The following is a 23,487-nucleotide window of genomic DNA, read 5'->3' on the forward strand; positions in this document are numbered from 1 at the left end:
TGAAAAACAAACAGAAAGGGGCGACATTTTGTGCAACTGAAGTATGTTTTGACATGCCTCAAAGGTCCTTTTCTAGGCATCAGAAGGGTACCAAAAGGCTCTGGGTTAAAAAGTCCCAACACGTTTCCTTCAATTCCTTTTTGTATGGGGGTAACTGTGGAAGAGGATGCCCCATTAACAGACACTATCCTTTGGGTGCAGGGAGGTGTGCATAATCTGAAGTTCTGAACCAATCACTGCAAATTTCATGCACTGCCACTCCTGTTCAAGTTTGTGTCATTCATTTGCAGACCACTTGAAGTTGACAGGGATGCTCATATTCCCATTACTAGACGATTGGCTCTTAGCCACCACAATAAAGGAGAGTCTTATAATAGCCAGAGATTATTTGCTTCACTCGTGTGTTTCTTTAGGCATGTAATTGAAGAATGCAAAGTCACAGCTGAAACCATTGCAAGCCTAATATTTATAGGATGCCATCTGGACGTGAGACTGAAAATTGTTAGATTCTCCCAAGTCAGATGTGTCTGAGAGCCATGATATTCAAACTTCTGCTTATACCAACTCCTGCATTGCTAGTACAGAGAATATCGGACTTAGTGGTGGTGTCAGTCCAGATAGTTCCTCATGTGAGATTTTGAGGGTAACTGTAGTGGACCATAAGTGTGCAGTGGTTCCAGTTATCAGACATATTGAACAAGCCCATTCAGTTGTTCTCTGTTTGCAGACAGCATTTGAGGTGGTGGCTTCCATTTCTGAGGGCCCCAGTGACCACAGGTGCCTACTGTTTGAGGGTAAGGGGGCATTTTGAGGGGAAAACATATCGCTGTATGTGGAACTTAGCTAGAGGCAGATCTTCACTTCAGTATCCTGGAGATAAAGGCAGTCCTGCTAGCACTGCAGGCATTTTAGGAATTCCTTCCCTAGTGGGTGATTTCTTTCCATATGGGCAATATGCCAGTGGTATGGTATATCTGCAAGCAAGTGGGAGTCAGTTCCTATCCCTGTGCAGGGAAGCCAAAAGGGTGTGGCAATGGGCGATGTCCTCATAACACTTCTGGTAGCAGAGCATATTCTAGGGCATGCCAATTTTTTGCTGGACAGGCTCATCACACAGATTCTGATGCCTCATGAGTGGTCATTCAATCTATTAGCATGAATGATTTTTCATTGTTAAGGTGAGCCTTTCTGTAACGCTTTGGCTTCCCTGACCAACATCAAGTGCAGCAACTACTTTATCCTGATCTGTTCATCGGGGCATTCATCAAATGTTGCTCTGGTTCGTCAGTGGCCCCCTGGACTTAATGCATTTCTTCCATTACCACTGATGAAAAATAGTTTTACAGAAAACATCCCTGTGCAAGGTCTCAGTTGTTCTCATAGCCCCCTTTTAGCGAAGACAAATTTGGTACCCCATGCTAGTCTAGCTTCAGATTAGCCTTGAATCCCAGATCCAAAAATGGATCTTCTATCCCACCCATCTGGCAATCCTCAACTGGGCATTCATTCCCTTCAACTAAATTTGTGGTTTCTTCAATTTAACTAATGGCCAGGGAACTGTCCTAGCTTCTCAGGGTGGTCCAGATCCTTTCAGCTTCACAGAAAGCAACTACTCATAAGCTGTATATGAGTAAATGGAGGAGATTCTTAGTGTGCCATTCCATTGCTCTCAGTTTCAGTTTTTACAATCCCCCAGTTTATCTTGTATGAGGGTGAGGGAGGTATACACCAAGTATTGGTGAAGGAAGACTTTGGCAGGTCACTTACTGATGTTTGGCCTATGGATTTTTCACCTAATGCTGTACTCCTCAAGACTCCAAAAAAGAGAACCCAGAAGACAAAACATTTTCCCCCTCCTCCTACTTCCTCTGTTCAGAAGGGTTCACAGCATGTTTTGTTTAATTCTGTGTAGTCCTTATTTAATGCCATCCAGTCACTTCAACTTTTTTCCAGCTTCCTATTCTACCTCATGAAAAGAAAGAAAGCTATTTCTGATTCAAGTAATGAGGGTCTGGATTGCACCTCTCATGTCTTCCCCAATTGCTTATGAGTCACAACCTGAGAATACTCTCCTCAGACTCACCTAATGAGGAAACCATCTCCAAAATGAATGACATTTAAGTGGAAAAGAAGTACCTGAGTCTCAAAAGAGAAATTAATGTACTCCTTAGCATGGACTCACTAAGTTTGTGGCCATCCCAACAGTCTTGTGAGGCTTTTGAGGATGCTTTCACTGCAACATTACATTCCCCAAATTTTCACCCCCCTGCTGCTAAGAAACCAGATAGATTCTACAGATTGTCAGATTTACATTAAGTTTTGCTACAGAAATCCCACAACAGACCTTGCTATTATTTCCTTGGATTGGGGACAAAAGCTGATGTCCTCAAGAAGTTTGAAGAGTGAGGCAAACTGATGCAAGGTGTTCTTTCCCATTACCAATGCAATAGGCCTTCTCATCCAAGGTATTCTGTTGGAAACCATTTAGTTGTACCCAGCAAAGCCTTTCAAAAGTATCAGAAAAAGTGGCAAGATGACACACAAAAGAAAGACAGATCTCTGGGACATTCCTTTCAAAAGAAAAAGCAGTAATTATCTCTTCCTTTTAGCTCTTTCTACTCTCCTCACATCTGGCTTTCCCAAAATTGCAGGCACTCTTTCTGGCTGTATTCCATTTTGGAAGTCCGTAACCTCAGCTTCTTGAGTTTTAAAAAAAAGTCGTTCAGCATTGTTACAAACTTCAGTGAGCATCCTTTCTGATTCATTATGGGAAATGGAAAATTTTCCATCATTGGGGCCAACCTTGCTGTGATCTTTTTGCATCTTCTCACAACAACAAATGCAGCAGGTGCTTTACCCTGATTCCCCCTTAGGGGGAGCTACTGAGAGAGGCTCTAGTCCATGATTAGCCCTCTGGTTTCCTTTAAGCCTCTCCCCCAGTACCTCTGATTACAAAATTCTTACAGAAAGCCAGCCAATTGAAGAGCTCTGTTATCCTCATTGCCCCCCTACTGGCCTCACCAGGTCTGGTTCCCCTTCCTTTGGTCTCATTTTCATTATCCTCCTTGGATAATAGACCCCGGTCCTGATCTTCTGTCACATTCCTCTGGGATAAAACATCCCAGTATCCCAGCCTTCATACTAACCACATGGTCTCTCCAATTCCGTTAATAGCTACACAGCCCAGGCTTTTTTCCCTGGTACGCAGTTTACTTTTATCCTCACAAATACTCCACTAAGAGGATGTACAAAAGCAAATGGAAAAGGTTTTCAATTTGGGCTCTGAAAAATGACATTGATCCCTTCATTGCCCCTATTTCTGCTGTACTGGTCTTTTTAAGGAAGGTGCTAGTTCAAGCAAGGACAGTCCTAAAACTACTGAGCACTATGGCAGCAGCAATAATTGATTCCTGTAGCAAAATTACACATGAGAATCCCCCAGTGGATGCTTTTCACTCAATGGTCCATGCAGGAGCTGCCTATGTCCCACCTCATAACTCTGACGGAAACCTGCATGAAAGACCCTTGTTGGTGGCTTCACTCCAACTAATAACGATGGGTTGACTAATTTCTCCCCCTTCTCTGATAGCCACAGTGACCATGGATGCTTCCCAGATGTGGGGGGTGGGGTTTATCAAGGAAGAACAGCCCAAGGCACTTGACAGGATCACGAGGCTCATTTGTATATCCAGTGTACTAATGATGAGAGTAGTGCTGATGGCATTGCAAGCATTCCAGGGCTCTCTTCCGATAGGTACAGTTGCAATACAAACAGACAATATGTCAGTTGTGTGGTACATAAACAAGGAGGAACCAGATCTTACCCCCTGTGTAGAGGCCCTGAGAGTATGGCAGTGAGTGACATCCTCCCAGCTTTTTCTAATAGCAACGCACATCCCGGGGAAATCCATCGTAAGGCAGAACTACTGAAGCCTGTCTCCAGTTCCACATCCTTTCCCACTTTTCTCTTAAGACATTAGCTGAAATTCCTAGTTATTTTTCCCAAATGTATTTGACAAGTTTTGATACCTGAGGATTATTTTAAGGGTATAGTTAACCTTGGTATTGGGTAGTCAAGCATTTACAGGCTGCATCTGTCTAATAAAGACATGGGGTCAGACCAGGGGTAAACCATCCACTGGTCCAAGTTATTCTTGAATTGGGTTAGGGAAGAGCTGTGCTTTACATATGACATAAGGCTTCCCATCTAACTGAAATCACTGTTGCAGTATTCAAAGCAGATTGTCACTGACTTCTGACCTGGCCTGGCTATTAAACTTTACCTTCCCAAGGGCATTCATCCGGTGTATGACCTCAGCTCGTGTGCGTTGGGGTATTAGGGCGGATGCATGAGATCCATAGAATATCTTGCCACAAGCCTTAAATCAGGTCGTGCACCCTTTGGATTGATCCATGTTTGGTCATTGGTACCACTGCTTTGCTAATCATTGTCAGATAAGTGCCCAGTTGGGGAGACCTTCCATTTCTTTTTTCTTCAGACTCTAGTTTAAATTTGTTAGATGTCAGCTAGGTGGGGTAAGTGAGTGCAGTAGGGCGATTCAGTACAAGGACTTGCACACTAAGTTCCTTTTTTGCCTAGGCCCAGAACATGACCACAAATCCTGCTCCATTTGTCAGTCATTTGTACCTAAGACCCTCATTTTGAGACTTTTCTCATTTAATACCTTTCTAGAAATTTGGAGATTGAAGCACCTAGCTCAGTCTAAGATGGTGGACTCTGGTTTCTAACATCACCCTTCCTCCTAAGAAGAAACTCAAGAGATCCTAAGGTGATTTGCTGTCCAACATCTCTGAGTCAGACGTACCTGCTGAGGTGGTCGAACCTGCAGTACATCAGATTACACCTCAGGCGCCTGCTACTGAGACCCCATTGGAGGCTGGAATGCCCCCTGACTGCAGATAACTCGGACAAAACTGTCTCATCTCGGAGAGCCCGCACAGAATCCTTCAGATCCCTGTAGTGGAAGAAGTCCCTGGTATGCTTATTGAAATGAGACAAGGTTCCTAACCTCCAAGGCATGTGCAGGCAGATGTCACCCCTAAAAAAAAAAAAAAAAAACATGCGACATCCCCACACCTTCCAGAAACAAAATAATGGATGAACTTCTCTCAGGGCTTATTTAAAGCCACCATGGTCCTGAAGCCTTCTTTTTTTGACACAGCTAACACGAGCCACACCACAAAAGCACTCCTTGGATTCTTCCTCCTCAGAAAAGGATCTGGAATCAGATTCTCATCATTCTCTGGATTACTTTTCACAACTCCACTCTCCTGAGCAGGTGCTCTCAGACAAAGGGGGGGGGGGGGACTCCCTTTCTCCTGATTGGAAGAGGCTTCCTTTGGAGAAACTATTCCAGAGCACGATGAGACAGTTTGGTAGTTACAGCAAACCTATGAGGTACAAAAAAAGATACTACAGCCTTCTAGAGATGGGTACTCCTGCTTCATGATCATCCTCCCCCAGTCCTAGAGGCTTTTCTGCATGCCTTTCATTGTTCCTTCTTAACATCTGATTCTCAGCCACCTGCTCCTAAAAGACCAAACATGTTTTAGAAGGTCCCTGATTAGCTTAAATAAATGTATAAAAATCCTATGGCTGACTACAGCAATGTCTTTCCACTCTGATAAACCATTCAAGCTGCTTCCCACTGCTAATGCCCTTCCCTCAGACACTGACAGCAGGACCATAGATAGGTTGGGTAGGAAGGTCTACACCTCCTCCACTTTTGCATTCAGAGCTATTAATTGTCAAGGAAATAAATGACTGCATACCTGCTTTCTGCGCTACTGTCTCTGCATAAGATCATGACGGAACCTCGGACAGTGACTCAAAACAGCAAATGTAGTCCTAAGCTACACAAATAGGCAGTCACGGCATTAAATGCAGCTATGATGCAGTAGATGCTATGTTTAAGGCTGCTACCAAAGGCTCAGTGATCTGACGATATGCATGACTATGGGGTCAGCCCATCCCTGAAGACTTCAAATCAAAATTCTTGGATTCCCCTTTGGACAGTGATCTCTTGCTTGGACCACATACTGACAGTCTTTTCAAAACTCTGCAAGAACAAGGGAAGACCATGAAGGACCACAGAATGTTTCTCCTGTCTACAGTCCCAAGATACCATAGAAACTGTCTGGCCAGATACAGTTCTTAAGAGGGAGCCTAGACTCTCCCACAAACGCAGGAAAGCACCTAGGAAAAGATTTTCTGCCAAACCACAGGAGGATTACCCTTCAGAGAATACTCACTTTGGAAGCAAAACTCTGACTATCTTCCTCTCCTCCCCTCCCTCCATCCGTCTACCCCCTGTCAAAAAGACACATGCACTTTGTCTCTCTCCCTTCCATTCTGGGAGGTGGTAACTGCAGACAGATGTCCCCTGTCTTTCCACCTCCCACCCAGCTTCCTTTGATTGGTCCCATTATTTAGAGCTTGCTAGCATGAGACACCATAGAAGAAATACCCTTGCCTTTCATAGGAAAAGGTTTCTGTTACATGATGTATCTTGTTCCAAGGGAGGAAAGACGATGAAGACCCGTCCTGGACCTCTCCCTGATTAAACACATTCTTGAAGGTAACTACCTTTAAAATGCTGTCTCTCTCCACACCCTCCTGCCTTTCATTCTTCCTCAGGCCTTACTGGTGACCCTAGACCTCAAGCATACCTTTCTTCACATGCTTATCTGCCCTTCTTGCAGGAAATTTCTCATGTTCTTTTCTGCATCATCACATTTTGAGTTTACTGCATTGACCTTTGGTCTTTCCACCATCCCAGCAGTTTTCACAAAGTGTCTAGCATCAGTGTTAGCCTTCTGCCGCATTCAGGAAATTCAAGTTTTCCTTTACCTAGATGACCTGTTGGTTCAGACACTGTCCACACACTCACTGTCCTTGAGCATCTTTATTTCACGGTATGGTTCATAATCAACCTGGGATCCTCCATCAGTTTAAAAAAAAAATCTAATTTCATTCCTACTTGGGAGCTTGTTTATTTGACTACAGGCTAAACACAAGCATGATACAGGCCTCTCTTCCTCAGGAAAAAGTGCAATACCTAGTAAGCTTTTTCCAAAACCTCTGCTTAGTGACTTAACTGCAGTGCAAGGGAGATCCTCAGGGCACTGGGTTCATGGCTTCATCCATCCCAGTGATCCCACTGACCACACTGCATATGAGGAAAGTTTAGTGGTATCTGAAATCATTGTGGTCCCAACACTCACAGCCCTTGAACATCTTTATCCCTCTGCTGTCCTGCATCAAGAAGGAATTTCTTTGCTAGAAGAAACAGGTTTATGTCATCCTGGGCCTTCCCTTCATACCAACCCCTCATAACCAAATTCTCTATGCAGATGTCTCAGACAGGGCTCGGGGGGCCTGGGCAGTATCCCACAAAGTACATGGGGAAATAGCTCCCTTCTTTCCTGAAGGAACATATCAACCTGAAAGAAATGAGAACCCTTCTGCAAGCTCTACAGACTTTCTCACATCTTTGGAAACAGGGAATTCTCCTGGTGTTTACAAACACCAGTGTGATGTGATATGGTATATAAATAAACAAGGAGGTACAAGGTCTTGGCCCTTGTACAGGATGGCACAGAAGGTTTGGCAAACAGCCACCCAATTGAACATGACCATCACAGCAACTTGCATTCCCTCTGTGGAGAACATATTGGTGCACTGTTTGAGCAGAGACCTAATGGACCCTGAACAGACAGGTGCTGTTCAAAGCAGTCCTATATTGGTGAGGCATTCTGCAGATAGACCTTTTTGCATCTCCAGAGCATCACCAGCTTCCTTGGTTCTGCACCAGGACCCTTTCTTCTCTGGCTTTGAGGATGGATGCCTTCTCCTTCCAGTGGACTGGGAGGTTCCTATACGCCTACTCTCCACTGCCACTTATTCCAAGGGTCCTACTAAAGATACAAAAGGACAATCCACAACTGCTGCTCCTGGCCCCTTTCTGGCCAAGACAGCATTGGTTTCCCATCCTGTTCACCCTTCAAAGGGACTGGAAAATTCCAATACTACCAGACCTAGTCACCCAACAGAAAAGTAGACTTCTTCATTCCAACCTAGCCTTTCTGAATTTCACTCTGTGGATGATTGGGTTCTGATTCCTAAAATACACTTATTTTCAGAGCATGTGGTGCAGGTTTTACAGGAGACCAGGAAGCCTAACTCCAGGAAATCATACACAGCCAAATGGACAGGTTTCTCCATTTGATGTCTCAAGCACAGACTGGAACCACTCTTATTTGAGGCCCTCGTTGAACTTCACTATCTCTGTGATGATCTGGATTTGGCGTTGGCCTACTCATCCATTAAAGCTCATTTGTCAGCCACAAATGCCTTTTTGCCACTAGATCCTCCTCTTATGTACAAGGCAGAGGTCAAGGCTCTTCCTGAAAGGAGTCTTGCACCTTAAACCTCCAAGGAAATCAATTTATTTCTCCATGGGATCTTAATTTTGTTATGCAAAAACTTACTGTACCCTCTTTTTGAGCCAGTTGCATCTGCCATGTTAAACTTCTGCACATGATAAACTGTGTTCCTACTTGCTTTGACCTTGGGATGCAGTGTGTCTGAACTCCAGGCACCCATGGCTACTCCTTCCTTTCTTATTTTCCACAAGGACAAAGGTACTGCTTAGGACCAATCCTTCTTTTATGCTTAAGGTAGAGAATGAACTATCCCTCGATCAAGTCATTCACCTACCTACTTTTCTTTCCCAGTCCTCACAATAAGGGGGAAAGAATCTTACACGCCCTAGACATTCATACACAGCTGAGGCTCTGTTTGGACAAAATAAAGACAATCAGGAAAACTGACCAACTATTTGTCTCTTTTATGGATGTCATGCTGGGTCAGCCAGTCTCAAAGTAAAGCATTGCATCCTGAATATTGAAGGCTATTTCATTCTGCTATCACAACATGGTAAATCCTTGTCTTCCTGCCCTAAAACACATTGCACTCAAGTGGTTGCCTCTTCTGGTACATTCCACAAGGTTGTTGATACCAGGTCCATCCTGGAAGCAGCCACACAGCCTACTTGTGCACACCTTCACCAAGCACTACAAAATTGATGCTTTCTCCAAGTCTAGACCGACTTTTTACCAGATCAAACTTCTCTCCTAGACAATTCCTCTTCATCCTAGCCATCAACCCTATTTTCCTCTCTCTCTATTTCTCTTGAGTTCTGGGAATCACCTGTCATGAATATTGCAACAGTGATTTCAGTAAGGACGTAGTACAGTTGTGTAAGAACTTACCATAAGAGTAGATGTCCTACTGGTCACTGTTGCAGTATTACTTTCCCCTTCCTTCTCCCCTGCTGTCATGCCTTTGGATCACACACACATGGATCTATGTACGTATATTCTTTCTTGGGGGGGGGGGGGGGAGTTTCAAACTTGTTCAAACTACACCCCTCCTAGTTTACCAGTTTCCCCTGTCATTTGTCTTCAGGCCGCTGGCTTGGAGGTAGTCTGAGGATTGGGCACGTCCATCCATCCTTCATACCCCCTGACCTACATGAATTGCAGTCATACATTGGATGTACGCCTTCAGGAAGGTAAAACTTTAGGACTTCAGCTGGATGTCAGTAACAAAAACCCATCTGTTATGAATATTACAACAGTGATCAGTAGAACATCTGCTGTTATGGTAAAGGTCTTGCACAACCATACTTTCCTGAAAAGGGATAGTCTCTGAGACACATCCCTGTCCCTCCAATATGTCATATTTATTTTGCAGATTGTGGTGCTATTTCTTTGTGTGGATATGCAGTAGGCCCACCAGAGTGAGATCAGAGGATGCTTTGTAGGGCATGCAAAGATTGATTCTCAGCAGTTTGCAGCAGACTGAGTACAGAAAGAAGTAATAGAGGAGGTCCATGTAGGGCATGTTGTTTACACCCTGTATTCTTTTTGTGCAGAACGTCTTTGAACACTACTGTTGTTGCATATGCCTGATCAGATACCTACAGAAGGGGGCATTATATTCAGTGATTGGTCTGGTAAGGGCTGAGTACAGTAGAACGGTAGCACCCTTGGGTCTAGAGTCCATACCATTACTAAGTTGCACAACATAGATAGATTTCCTTACTACTGTAGGTACATGATGGTCCACAGCAATTTTACCCTACATATGTTCCCAAATTCCTGACCACTCTTTCTACTCTCGAGTGCATTATCAATGTGGTCATTTTCAGCAGTAGTAGTCTTCCTAAAGGTATTATTGTGCATTTCTTAATTTTAGACTGTGACTTTAGCATCAGTTATTGGTCTTTGTCAGGCTTTTTTGGTGGGTATTTGTGTCTTTGGGCGAGTCTACGAGTGTGCCTTGTTTGCAATAGTCTGCAAACTTTATCAGACAAAGGCTCTTGATGTTGGCCTTGACTTCAGAAAGTCGATGCCAAAAAGAAACCACCCCAGCATGAGGCCTTGACGGACTCATCTAGTGACTGGCATTTTTTGTTGGGGTAGACTCCCCTATCCTAACTTCTTGGACCACATGTTTGAGCCAGCTGGCTACCCACCAACTGACATAAGGATTTATACCTAATTTCATGAGCTGGTCTACAATGCTGAAGAGGGGTATTGTGTCAAATGCTTTTACCAGGTCAGGGTAGGCAGTACATAGATTTTAACCTTGTCCATTCCTTTGTTGACCTTCTCAAAGATGGCCATCAGGTTGAGTAGGCATGACCTGCCCTTAATGAAACCAAACTGGTTTTCATCCTGTACCTGAAGGTTTCCTGGTCATTGTTCGTTATTTCCTTGATAATTCTTTCCATGTCTTTGCATATGAGACTAGTCAGGAATATGGGTCTATAGTTATCCAGATCCGTAGATGGCCCACCCTTGTGCAGAGGGATGACAGCTGCAGTCCTCCGTTTGCTTGGCACAAAGCCTGTCTGTAGGCTATGAGTAAATATTGATTCTAGTTGTCCTGATGGGTCGTCTTGTTTCATGCTGTTAAGGCAGCATCCTGGGATATTATCCCTTGGAAAAGTGCATTGATGACCTATCCCCTAGTGATAACTGGGGGAGTTGTGGTTGTGGGTATTTCCTGAGGTGTGTTCGGAGAAGGGGATAAAAGTGAAGCAATATTTTTGGCAGGTAGATTTGCTTTATCTTATGGCTCCGTTTTGGTTGCTCCATTTATAATTGGTTCTTCATGTTGTTTTGTATTTCCTTTGAGGTTACGGGTATAGCTGAAGAATGCCTTGTGATTGTCCTTGGCCTGGGAGGCTATTTTACCTCAAATTTGACTTTGGTAGACTTAATTAGCCCCTTGAGTTGCCTATTTAGAATGATGAGGGAATTTTTTCCTTGCTGGGCATTGCACTTCCTAACTTTTGCCAGGATTTTCTTCCTTTTGCTATAGTTGATGTTGGTATTCTACTGGGATGGATTATTTGTTTACCCTGTGCTTATTCTGGATGGGTACAATAGCCATTAGCATGATTGTACAGGGTTTTAATGAACAATTCTGGGCGATAATGGAGAGCACTGGACTTGTGCATAAGTTGTGTTCAAGAATGAAGATGCCAGTATTGCCTACGTCATTACCAATGCCAACATAACACTTGGGAAGCTTTTTTTAATCCACTTAAAAAGCTAATAAAACAGCAGCATGCATTTTACGAACATTAAGAAGTATTACATTCTAATGTCTGACATTAGAGAGTGACTGTACGCCTTGTTTATTTCTCAGAAAACCAAAAGTTTCAGGAGCGACAGGTCAAAAATAGGGGGTAAAATCATGGACATTAAAAGTCAATAGCACAAAATGGCTTTGCAATCAACACACATTTTCTGAACTTGGAAGTTCTAATGTCCGACATTGACTAACTAATTTTCAGTGGTTTACCAGAACATCAAATATTTTGAGGGATAGGGCAAAGTCAAGGCCATTTTGTAGGAAGGCTGAGCCATAGAAATGTTTATATTAGGATTTCAAGTGAAAGATCACTTAGCGTCACTACTGATTTTTTTTTTAAACTTTGTTTGCTGCCCCCCCCAACATGGCTTTTTATAAAATACTGTTTGTGATAAGGTTTAACTTGTTACAGCAACAATGAGCAGCTGTCAAAGTGCACTAGTGCAGTAACATTTTATGCAGTACACAAACACTACTGCAGTCCAATATTCTCCATTTTCACCCAATTGTCCATAGGCAGTGGTCTTTTCCAGGTTTGAGGTAGCTTGAAATTGTGCTAGGGTGTCACTTTATAGCAGGACATTTGGCCTAGAATAAATCCTAAAAGGTCTTGGATTTCATTTTTTATTTCAAAGGAGACAGTTTTAGGGTCAGACCTAACCAGTGAAGACATTACTTGGGGAGGGGGGGTGCAGCATTCTGCCATGTTTGTAAGGACCAGGTCAAGGATGTTACCACCCCTTGTTGGCATACAAACTGCCTGGCTCAGGGTGTTTGTGTTTACAAAGTCAAGGAATCACTGGGCCTGCATTTTTTAGGTCATGTATGATTCCCAGTTTATACTGGGGAAGTTAGTCTGCTATGAATATTGTATTGGGTTGAATGGAGTGCGTCTCCAGTGCATTTATGTGTATGCTGTGGGTTCATCACCTGGGAGACCTGTAGCTTGCAAGGATATGGTATGGAACTTTGCCTATGGTAATGTGGACGTGGAAAAGCTCAAGACTGTATTACTGTTATTATTTTTAGCAGCCGTGAGATGTTTGTTTTTGATGTAATTTGAGTTAACACCACCTTTTGTCTCTCCCTGTGTAGTAGATTGTCTAAATCTTTGGAAGGCATTATACACTACACTGCTGAGGTGCTCTACATGGCTTTTAAAGCATGACTATGCAAGTGCAGAAATGTCTGCATCCTCCAGGGCAAGGAGAGTTTGCAGGGGGTAGACTTTCTTGTTTAGACTCCTGGCACTGAGAAGTAACACCTTAAGAATGTTCATCGTGTTTCACTGTTGCAGTCATTACACTTAGGGTTATCCTGCTGGCAGGCTACCCGCAGTCGGCCCGAGTTCCAAAGTCTAGGTCCGGCGTTGGTTGCTGTCACCTCTTCCCTGACGTCAGTGCGTCAGGGGTATAAAAGATGCAACCAACGCCATTTTCTTCAGTCTTTCTTGCCGCGTGGTGCCCGAAGCAGTTTGCAAGTGCCAGTCGGCTGACTCCTGAGATTTTCGAAATAGAGTTTTAGAACTGAAGTCTTCAATAAAGCTAAGTACCCCGTTGGGGAAACTTTTTCTTGCTCCAGACCGATGTCAGTAAAAGTTAACAGTTGTATTTCTTGTGGGAAGCAAATACCTCATAGGGTCTTTCATTCTTACTGTATTCCTTGCCTAGTCCCTGACCACGACATTACTAGTTGTCGGTTTTGTGCTAGATTCAACAAACGCACTATTAAATGTCAGTTTGATTTTGCATTATGTTACTTTGGCCGAAGGTTTAACTATATTATGCCGTCGGAACAACCGACGACCGGAATGCATAAAAAACGCAAAGACAAGGAAAAGGACAGGCATCAGAGGTCCAAAACCGACGATGAAGCCTCTTCTATGCCAGTCGCCGGTTCTCAGTGAGGCGCTTTCGCAGCCCCTGACACCAGCTACCTCAGAGCCACAGGCCGTAACCGACTCCCACGTGGAGACAACTAGGCCTCTGGATACACAAGGTATTGGGCCTACGGAAAATATTCCCTCAGATGGGTCCGGAGCCGCTGAGCAGGCATCGGCTTCTGAGGGTGTTTTCAGACCTTCACAGCTTACAATTAAGCCCACTACAGCAGCCAAGGCAAAGTCAAAAACACCATTAAAGACCAAGGAAACAAGTACAGCATTTTCCTGAACAGTCATCCATGCCAAAGAAACAGATGCTTAAAATGGCCGAAGACCTAATTACTTTAATCAGGGGTTCCCATCCCTCTCCTGACAAAAGGCCTAGGCAAGACACTGACTATGATTCCTCTGACCAGGTTTCTATTTCCTCTGATTCCTCTTCTGATCAGGGATATTCTCTCCCTCCCTATGAGGTCTCTGATGCAGAAGAGTCTGTACCTTCAGCCTCTCCGCCTGAGGATTATTCTTTTGGGGAAACCCTGCACACCATGAGGGAGCATTTCCATTGGGAGAGCCAGGATTATTCAGAATCCAAAAAAAGGCTCAGAGACTTCCTTTTATTGCCTCAGCACAGGCCCCTGGCTATCCCCCCTGTGCTTGATATAGTTGATGTTTTTTCTGAATCCAGTCTGTCTCCTGATTCTTTACCCCCTGCACCAGTCAAGCCAGGCAGGTATTACAGGGTCTCTGACTCTCATAAATTTCTTTATAAGAACCCTGCTGCTGACCCCGAAACAATTTCTCAGGGTCCCAAAGGGGTTAAGGCTTCCACTGCTAAAAACCCTGTTCCCTCTGATAGAGATTCTAGAGCTCTGGATAGATGGGGGAAACAAGTTTACACCTCTGCTACTTTAGCTGTAGGGGCTTTAAACTGCCAGTTTCACATGCTTAAATATCAACAGTACCTCATGCCTTTGTTAAAACAGAAAATGCGTACAAATTCAGAGAATCTTGACAATAAGGAAATGCAGGAATTATTGCATGCAGCTGAACAAATGGGAAAACATACTCTGCAATGTGGTTTTGATTCATTACAGGCTTCTTGCAGAGCCGCAGTTACAGGCTCTCATTCGCAGGCATGCTTGGTTAAAAGAACAAAGTTTACCTGAACATGTTAAAGTAAAATTATTGGATGCTCCATTACAGCATGATACTTTGTTTGGTGTTAAGGCAGAAGAAGTGTTAAAGAAAATGGAGGATAAAGCAAAATCTACGCAGACAGTAAAGGATTTCTTACAGGTTCAACCACCTAGGTTTAGTTGAAACTGGCCTTCAAAAAATTGGTCCTTTCAGGTGTCAGACAGGCCACAAAGAGATAGATACAGACGCCCAAGAGGCCGATCTCAGCCCCAAGGCTCCTACAGACCTAAACAATGGGGTGCTTCTGCCCCCAAAGGAGGAGCAGACAGATCACAACCTTATAGGAAACAGTTTCAATGACTTTCCTCTAAAAAGGCCAATCACTTACCTTTTGGCAGCACCCCTAGGGGGAAAGCTAGCACTTTTCGCACAAAATTGGCACAAAATTACCCAGGACAAATGGGTACTGAATATAGTTTCTCAGGGCTACAGGTTCCACTTTCACACCCTTCCAAGATCAAAAGGTATGCCGGACCTGCCACAAAACCAATGGGCAGAGGCACAAATGGAAATTGCTGCTCTCATGGACATGGGAACTATTCAAAGAGTACCACAGCAAGAACAGGGACAAGGATTTTACTCAAGACTCTTCCTGGTTCCCAGAAAGGACAAAGCCTGGAGACCAATACTGGACTTGTCAACCCTAAATACTTTCCTGGATGTTCCAAAATTCAAGATGTTAACACTGCAGCAACTTCTACCCATGCTGGGCAAGAAGGCTTGGCTGGTTACTTTGGACCTCAAGGAGGCATACCTGCATGTCCCAATCAGACAATCTTGCAGAAGATACCTCAGATTCATAGCTGGCTCAATGCATTACCAATTCTCTGCACTGCCCTTTGGCTTATTTACTGCGCCCAGGGTCTTCACAAAATGCCTGGCACCAGTAATCGCATTTTGCAGACAAAGAGGAATTCAGATATATCCCTACTTGGACAACTGCCTTATTCAAGCAGAGAGCAAGGACATTCTACTAAAGCATCTGGCATTTGTAAAAAACATTATTAATTTGCCTAGGGTACACAGTAAACGAAAAGAAATCAAAACTAGTGCCCTCTCAAGAGATAATATTCCTGGGTACAAGCTTAAATACAACTACCCAGATGGCTTATCTCACGCCAGACAAAGGAAAATGACTCATTACTTTCAAATGATGGCAACAAAGACCCAGCTCCCTGCAAGAAAAATTCTGCAGGCCCTGGGCTTCATGGCTTCCTGCATTCTAATAATTCCATATGCAAGACTGCATATGAGGAAACTACAATGGTATCTAAAAAGTGTTTGGACTCAGCATTGCCACAGCCTGGAAACAATAGTGACTATAATTCCCTGTCTACAACAGGAGTTTCGATGGTGTTCCAGGGCCTGTCACCACAACAAGGGACAGCCCTTCACCTTACCCACAGCCAGGCAGACAATAACAATAGATGCATCGGATTATGCCTGGGGGGCACACATGGCAGGAAAATGTATTCAGGGCACGTGGCTCAAGGAACAAATGCATTTTCACATCAATCAAAAAGAGATGCTAGCTGTACAGAATGCCCTGATGGCCTTCAAGGATTTACTGCATCCAGGACAGCTATTGCTAAAGACGGACAACACCACAGTTATGTGGTACATAAACAAGCAAGGGGGCACACATTCCTACCCCCTCTGCAGGCAAGCCATGACTTTGTGGAGCACAACACTGACCTATCAAGTACATCTGCAGGCACAATTCCTGCCAGGAAAGAAGAATACACTGGCAGACGAACTAAGCAGAAATCTCATGGATCCACACGAATAGAAATTAAATCCACAGGTCTTCAGCATGATAACAAGGAAATGGGGATGCCCGGACATAGATCTTTTTGCCTCCCCTCACAACTGCCAACTACAGAAATTTCTGCACAAGAACTCATCACCCACAAGCATGGAAAGTGGATGCTCTTTCATTCAGCAGGGAAACCCTGACAGTTTTTGCCTTCCCTCCACTGCCTCTTCTTCCCAAGGTACTCCTAAAAGTCAGACAAGAGAAGCCAAAAATGATCCTGATTGCCCCAGACTGGCCATGCCAGCACTGGTACCCAATCCTAAAGAGCTTGTCTCGAGGCCCAGCCTGGCCTTTACCTCAGATTCCTCATCTCCTGACTCAACAAAACAATCAGATTCTACACGGTCAACTCAGAACCTTAAATCTGGCTGCATAGCAGATAGTATAGCCACTCAGACCACACCTCTCTCTAAAGCTGTTATGGATGTCATCTTAGAAGCCAGGAGGCCCAGCACTAGGAAATCTTATGCAGAAAAATGGAAGAGATTATGTGCTTGGAACCAGGCACAAGGACTCGAACCACTTGTTCCAAATATACCTCAGATTTTACAATACCTAACTGAGATGCTGGACAAAGGCCTATCCTTTTCATCTATTAAAATCCATGCCTCTACCATTTCAGCTCATTACAATACGGAACCTTCTATTTTTTCACATCCACTGCTAAGACAGTACCTTAGAGGGGCAAGAAACATAAGACCACCAAGAAGAGCACCAATACCTACTTGGGACCTCAATTTTGTATTAGAAAAGCTCACACTACCTCCTTTTGAGCCAGCCAACACAGCTGATCTAAAATTCTTATCATGGAAAACTGCTCTGCTCCTAGCAATAACTTCAGCAAGAAGAGTCTCAGAGTTACAGACATTAATGGCAGTGGAACCTTTTATCATTTTCCATCAGGACAGGGTTTCTCTAAGGACAAACCCAACATTTATGCCAAAGGTGGTTTCCAGTGTGGCTCTTAACCAAACCATTAATTTGCCAACTTTCTATCCAAACCCCCAGAATAAAGGGGAGAGACACAGACAGCTACGCTTCTACTTGGACAAAACAAAAGCTTTCAGAAAAACTGAGCAACTGTTTGTAGCTTATGCTGCAGGATCACAAGGAAAGCCTATCTCGAAGCAGACCATTTCAAAATGGATAGGACACTGCATTCGCTTCTGCTTTGCACAACATGGCAAATCAGTGCCTAAGGGCATAAGGCCACATTCTACCAGAGCAGCAGCCACTTCAGCAGCCTTTCTCAGAGGAGTACCAACCAAAGACATTTTAGAAGCTGAAATCTGGAGTTCAGTGCACACTTTCACTAAGCACTACCACTTGCCTCTCTACTCTAAATCCAGAGCAGGCTTTGCCACTGCAGTTCTGCAGGGCCTGGTAGCCTCTCCTAATCCTATTTAGGCCCAGCTACCCAACCTCAGCTTTGGGATTCAACCCAAGTGTAATGACTGCAACAGTGAAACACGATGAACATAGTACAGTTGTGTACCTACCATAAATGTAGATGCTAGAGTGTATTCACTGTTGCAGTCCAGGTTACCCATCCCCCTTTTTCATTGCTGGGTCTTTTCTGTACTTCTCAACTCTCTACAACCTATGTGATGTATTTGCCTGTAGATGAAGGAAATGTTATTTTGGTACATGCATGTTTTTTGACATAAAAACTGAAGAAAATGGCATCAGTAGCATCTTTTATACCCCTGACGCACTGAGGTCAGGGAAGAGGTGACAGCAACCGACGCCGGACCTAGACTTTGGAACTCGGGCCGACTGCGGGTAGCCTGCCAGCAGGATAACCCCAAGTGTAATGACTGCAACAGTGAATGCACTCTAACATCTACATTTATGGTAGGTACACAACTGTACTTTTTCTTGGGTTGGTTTTGCTACATCTGAAGGTTATCAGTTTGACAATCACTAAAAAGTCACTATGGGTTGGACAAGAATTTTAGCCAATATTCAAAAAAAGGGACAGTAGCTGACCATCTGTAGCAAACCAACATGGTCGGTCAACCACATCTTCCCAGGCTGACAAATATTGTACCCCTTTGAATGGCACCAAAAACTGAGCACATTATTAAAGTTTGTTATTTGCATAGTGACATCATCAGTAGATAAAAATGAGGATGCTGATCCATCCAAGGAATAAACAGTATTCCTGAAAACTACTTTTGGCTAACTTATTCCTCTGGAGGGGAGAATCCTGTCTGCCTAGATAGGCACCTCAGCTTGAGAACACTTTGGTTGCTTATCTTAATCTGGATTTTCTCTTCAAGAAAGTAGTTGTATACCTTCAAGGATTTTCCCCAGTGATAGTAGGAAGGTAGCACACTGTATAACTCTGGTGTCTTGGCTAATCCAGCTGTGGTGAGGAGCAAATTAAATTTATTTTCCATTTTCTTGCATTACACATGTTTAATAATGATCATTCATTCAAACCTTACATATATTGCTCACATCATGCATTCACTTAAACCTTAGTCACCCGCTTGAACATTATTTTGCATGTATTGTTCCTACAAATTCATTTATTTCTATGTAGTTTTCTAAAGATCCCACCTCCAGTTCTTCTATCTCCTTTAAAGTGTTTCTGTATTTCAATTATAGTTGGTTTAGGCGTTTATTTCCATTGTCTAGTAATTGCTTTTTGGCAACCAGGAGCATTAAGGCCTTAGCATGTCTGGGCAAGTCAGATCTTGTATCCCAGCTCAAAAGAAAAATGTCTTTATTTAGAACTATTTGCTTCCCCAGCATTTCTGATGAAGTACTCTAGAGGGACCTTTTTGAAATCTGCCTACTCATTACATTCCCAGAAAGCATGTTCCTATTACTATATCCCATCACACTTCAGGATTTGCTATCCACCTGAGGAAAAATTCTCTGAAATATGTTTGGGGTATAACAATATTTATGCAAGCACCTCCAAAAAAAATATCCAAACCTTCTGGACTTTTTTTGCATATTCAAAAACCATCCCAGTATCCCCCCACTGTGTATTTTTTATGTTGCCTTTCCATTCTGTTTTCCCAGTCTTTTCTATCCTCTTCTGATTGAATCTTATAGTTATATAGTATTTTATATGCCCTACTAATTATCCCTTTTTAACTTAATTTAATGTTATAGACTTAATTAAAAACTCTTAACTGAGCTAGTCTTTAACTTTGCAGTCCCCTATCCCTTTCTTCCCATCTCTTTCCCTATCTGCTGTTATCAATAGCTGATAGGGAAAGCAGTGTCTAACCTGCAAGCCACATCCGCTTGGCTTTATGCCACTCTGTTACTCTTCCCTCTGTGGTCATTTGGTCCTGGTACATTGGTTTATTTGCTAAGTTTCTCCAGTAAATTCCAGCTCCCTATTGCCTGTTTTCTTTTCCTTACTTTGTAGTCCTTCCTATTGTTAAAATCTTTCTCCATTCCCATATTGGCTTACTACTTGGAATCCTTTCTGCTGCTGCTTCATGAATATAATAATCTATATGTTGGTTATTTTCCTTAAGGACTAGCATCCAAAATCCTACACTTGCCTTACTCCTCGACCCCCCCCCCTTCATTGTCATCTCTTTCTACTTTGATTTATAACTTTCTTTTTATGTTATGTATATGAGCATTAACTACATAATTCTATAATGTCCCATCAAATCAGATAATCATAAACCATCTTGTTCTATAGGTAGAATCAAAGTATCCCACTTAACTCTTGCTGTCTCACTTTCGCAAGTAAATTCTTTCAACTCTGTTAATTATGATCCACAAATTTCCTCTGGTTGGTAAAAATATTTAACCTAAATATTAAACTAAAGAGACTAGAAACATTTTCACTGTGTCTTACTTTTCATATCCATATTCAAGCGCTTCCAGATTCTCAGTTTTTTGTATTGCAATTTGTTTAGCCTCTCCTGCATATCCTTAATTGCCGTAATAAAAATCTCTTTTTAACCCATATGCCAAAATACTTCTCAAATCCCTATGAATAAGGATATAGCTGAATTAATGTGTGGGTAAATAATTTATCACTATAGCCTTTGTTTTGTCTTCACTTATTTTATATCCTAAAAAGACTTGAAACTGTCTAAAAAATTAACTTTTTTGGATTATCATACCAGTTATATCCTTGAATATTTGAGTCACTTATTTGATTTTTTTTTGCCAGTGGCTCTAAATCCAAAGCAAATAAAAATGGGGAGATGGTGTTCACCCCTGCCTGTTTCCTCTGTTCAAATGCAGCTTGTTGGAGAGGAACTCTCCCATCTTAATTCTTGCCTTTGACCCTTCATAATTAAACAAAGAAACTGTTGCAAAAAAAGAGTAAAATCCCATGACTAGAGGAACTCCGTGGTCAACCTCAGTAAGAAGCTGAGATCCCTCATAAAATCCTCCAAAGCTAGTTACAAAAACAAAATTGCCACTGACTCTAAAGACAGCCACAAAGCATTCTATAGCTATGTCAAGAATCTCAGTGGCAACACTCAGATCTGCTCTGAGTTACAGCACAATGGCCCTAAATATACAGAACCAACTGATATTGCCAACATCCTGGCAGATAGGTTCAGTGCTAACTTTACCCCCCCTCTCACCCCCTAGACAGGAATCTATCCCTCCAGCATGTTCTGTTTATTATGGTGACGAGGTTTAGGAACCTAGAGTGTGTAGCTCGGAGGGATTGGGATTTCTTTAAGTGGAGCATGTCCATCAGCTCTGGGTTTGACATAGCTCTCTATGTTAGGCAGAGATCGCCTCTGAGTAGGCGATATGCGATGGAGTAAAGCTGTAGTTTTTTGAGATGGTCTGCGGAGGGCATCATTTTGAGGCTGGTAATCATCTTTGTGAGGTATTTCTGCGGCCTTTCCAGTTGTTGTAGATGTCTTGTGAGGTACTACCAAAAGGGGCGTTGTACTCTATAATGGGTCTAATGAGTGACGAGTAGAGGTGAACAATGACCTCTTTTTTTCCTGGATGAAAAACCTTTTGTGATGAGGTGTGCCACGTAGAAGGATTTGCTGACTACTGTGGTGATGTGATTATCAAAGGAGAGACTACTGTCCACCTGTGTCTCTAGGTCTCTTATCACACTTTCGGTGTTAGACTACCACCTATGTGGTAGCTCATGGGTACAGAGTTTTTACCAAAGGGGATGGCAATGCACTTTTTGGCATTGAGCTTGAGGCCATGGCTTTGACATCATTCATCTCTCAGTGAGGCCCTTTTGTAGGATGCCCACATTGTTAGGAGTTTCGATTATGGCTCCTAGTTTGTAGTCATCTGTGAACTTCGTTAGCCAAAGACCTTCTGTGTTGGTCTGTACTTCAGAAAAGTAGATAGCAAACAGGAAAGGACCCAGGACTGAACCCTGTGGGTACTCCACTTGTCACTGGTCTGAAGTCGGATTTGGAGCCTGCTACTTTCACATTGTGGGTTTTGACATTGAGCCAGTTGGCAACCCATCTTGTGACATAGGGATTTATACCTAGTTTAGTGAGTTTATCTATAATTCCAGAGTGGGGCATGGTGTCAGAAGCCTTGGCGAGATCTAGATAGGCTGTGTGAACCACCTTACCCTCGTCTACGGCTTTCGTGACTGCTTCAAAGAAGTCTATCAGGTTTAGGAGACATGATCTGCCTTTTACAAACGTGGACTGGGTGGGGTGCAGAGTTTGCAGATTACCAATGTCTTTGTTTAGAAGTTCCATGATAGGTTCCATGGCCTTGCAGACCAGGCTCGTTAGGCTAATGGGGCTGTAGTTCCCGAAGTCCGTGGTGGCTCCCCCTTTGTGGAGTGGGATAACCGTTGCTGTGCACCATTCATTGGGCACAAAGCCTGAGGTGAGGCTATGATTGAACATGGTACTTAGGTGGGGTGCCAGTTCATTCTGTAGTTCATCTAGAACACAGCCTGGGATGTTGTCAGGTTCCATAGATGCTTTGTTTTTGGCTTTGGAGAGTGTAGTTTTTACCTGTGCAGTCGTGATTACAGGAACTTTGCATTCTTCCGGTATAGAGATGGGCACTTTAGGGGGTGAGAGGGGTTAAAGTTAGCACTCAACCTATCTGCCAGGATGTTGGCAATATCGGTTGGTTTTGTATATTTAGTGCCATTGTGTTGTAACCGAGCAGATCTAAGTGTAGCCATTGAGATTCTTGACATCGCTATATAATGCTTTGTGGTTGTCTTTAGAATCTGTGGCGATTTTGTTTTTGTAACTAGCTTTGGAGGATTTTATGAGGGATCTCAGCTTCTTACTGAGGCTGACCAAGGAAGTTCCTTCAATCATGGGATTTTACTCTCTTTTTGCAACAGTTTCTTTCTTCTGTCGTAGAGTTTGTTTATGGCAGGGAACCACCAGATTGGCTTCCTTTTTTTGGAGGACAGCATCTTGGTTCTGTTAGGGATAGCACAATCCATGCACTTGTGTAAGTTCCTTGTAAACATTAATGAAATAAAGTGGAGTATATGCTTTATAGGTCACCCACCAATTTAACATAAACAACCAAATTCCAGTCTTTCTCAGGTACCACTTCTTGCAAAGCCACCTTCAATATGTCTGCTCTTATGTTTAATGAAATGGATGCTTTATAGTCTACTCTTTGTTTCCTAATTTCACAATTTTGCTGTTCTTGATCCTCTGCATATCCCACCACCTGTCTCTGGCTCAAGTCTAAGATACTCTTTATTCTTCTATTCAATTCATGTACTTTTATTTATTCACTCAAGTATCTTCCTTTGGAGCAGTGGAAAAGTCTCTGTTTGGGCTTCTTTAATATTATTTTTTATTATTTAGTTTCATTTGTTAACTGGGATAGAACATTGATCCAGATGTTATCTGTATGTTTAAATGTTTTAATTTCAATTTGAAAACAGTGGTGTTGGCATGTCTTGATTTTGGGTGAGCAATTTCC

General features: G+C 43.0%; 1 protein-coding gene across 1 annotated transcript in view; it reads left to right on the forward strand.

The window, feature by feature from the left end:
* The window catches only part of CEP135 (centrosomal protein 135), a 2,183,066-nt gene that overhangs the window by 824,324 nt on the left and 1,335,255 nt on the right, over positions 1 to 23,487 (forward strand). The window contains 2 exon segments of the mRNA XM_044062480.1: positions 12,948 to 12,962; positions 15,789 to 15,820. Of these exon segments, the coding sequence (XP_043918415.1) occupies positions 12,948 to 12,962; positions 15,789 to 15,820 (47 nt within the window).

The sequence above is a fragment of the Protopterus annectens genome, chromosome 2.part1 (genome assembly GCF_019279795.1).
Source record: "Protopterus annectens isolate FY-2018-M chromosome 2.part1, PAN1.0, whole genome shotgun sequence".
NCBI lineage: Eukaryota > Metazoa > Chordata > Ceratodontiformes > Protopteridae > Protopterus > Protopterus annectens.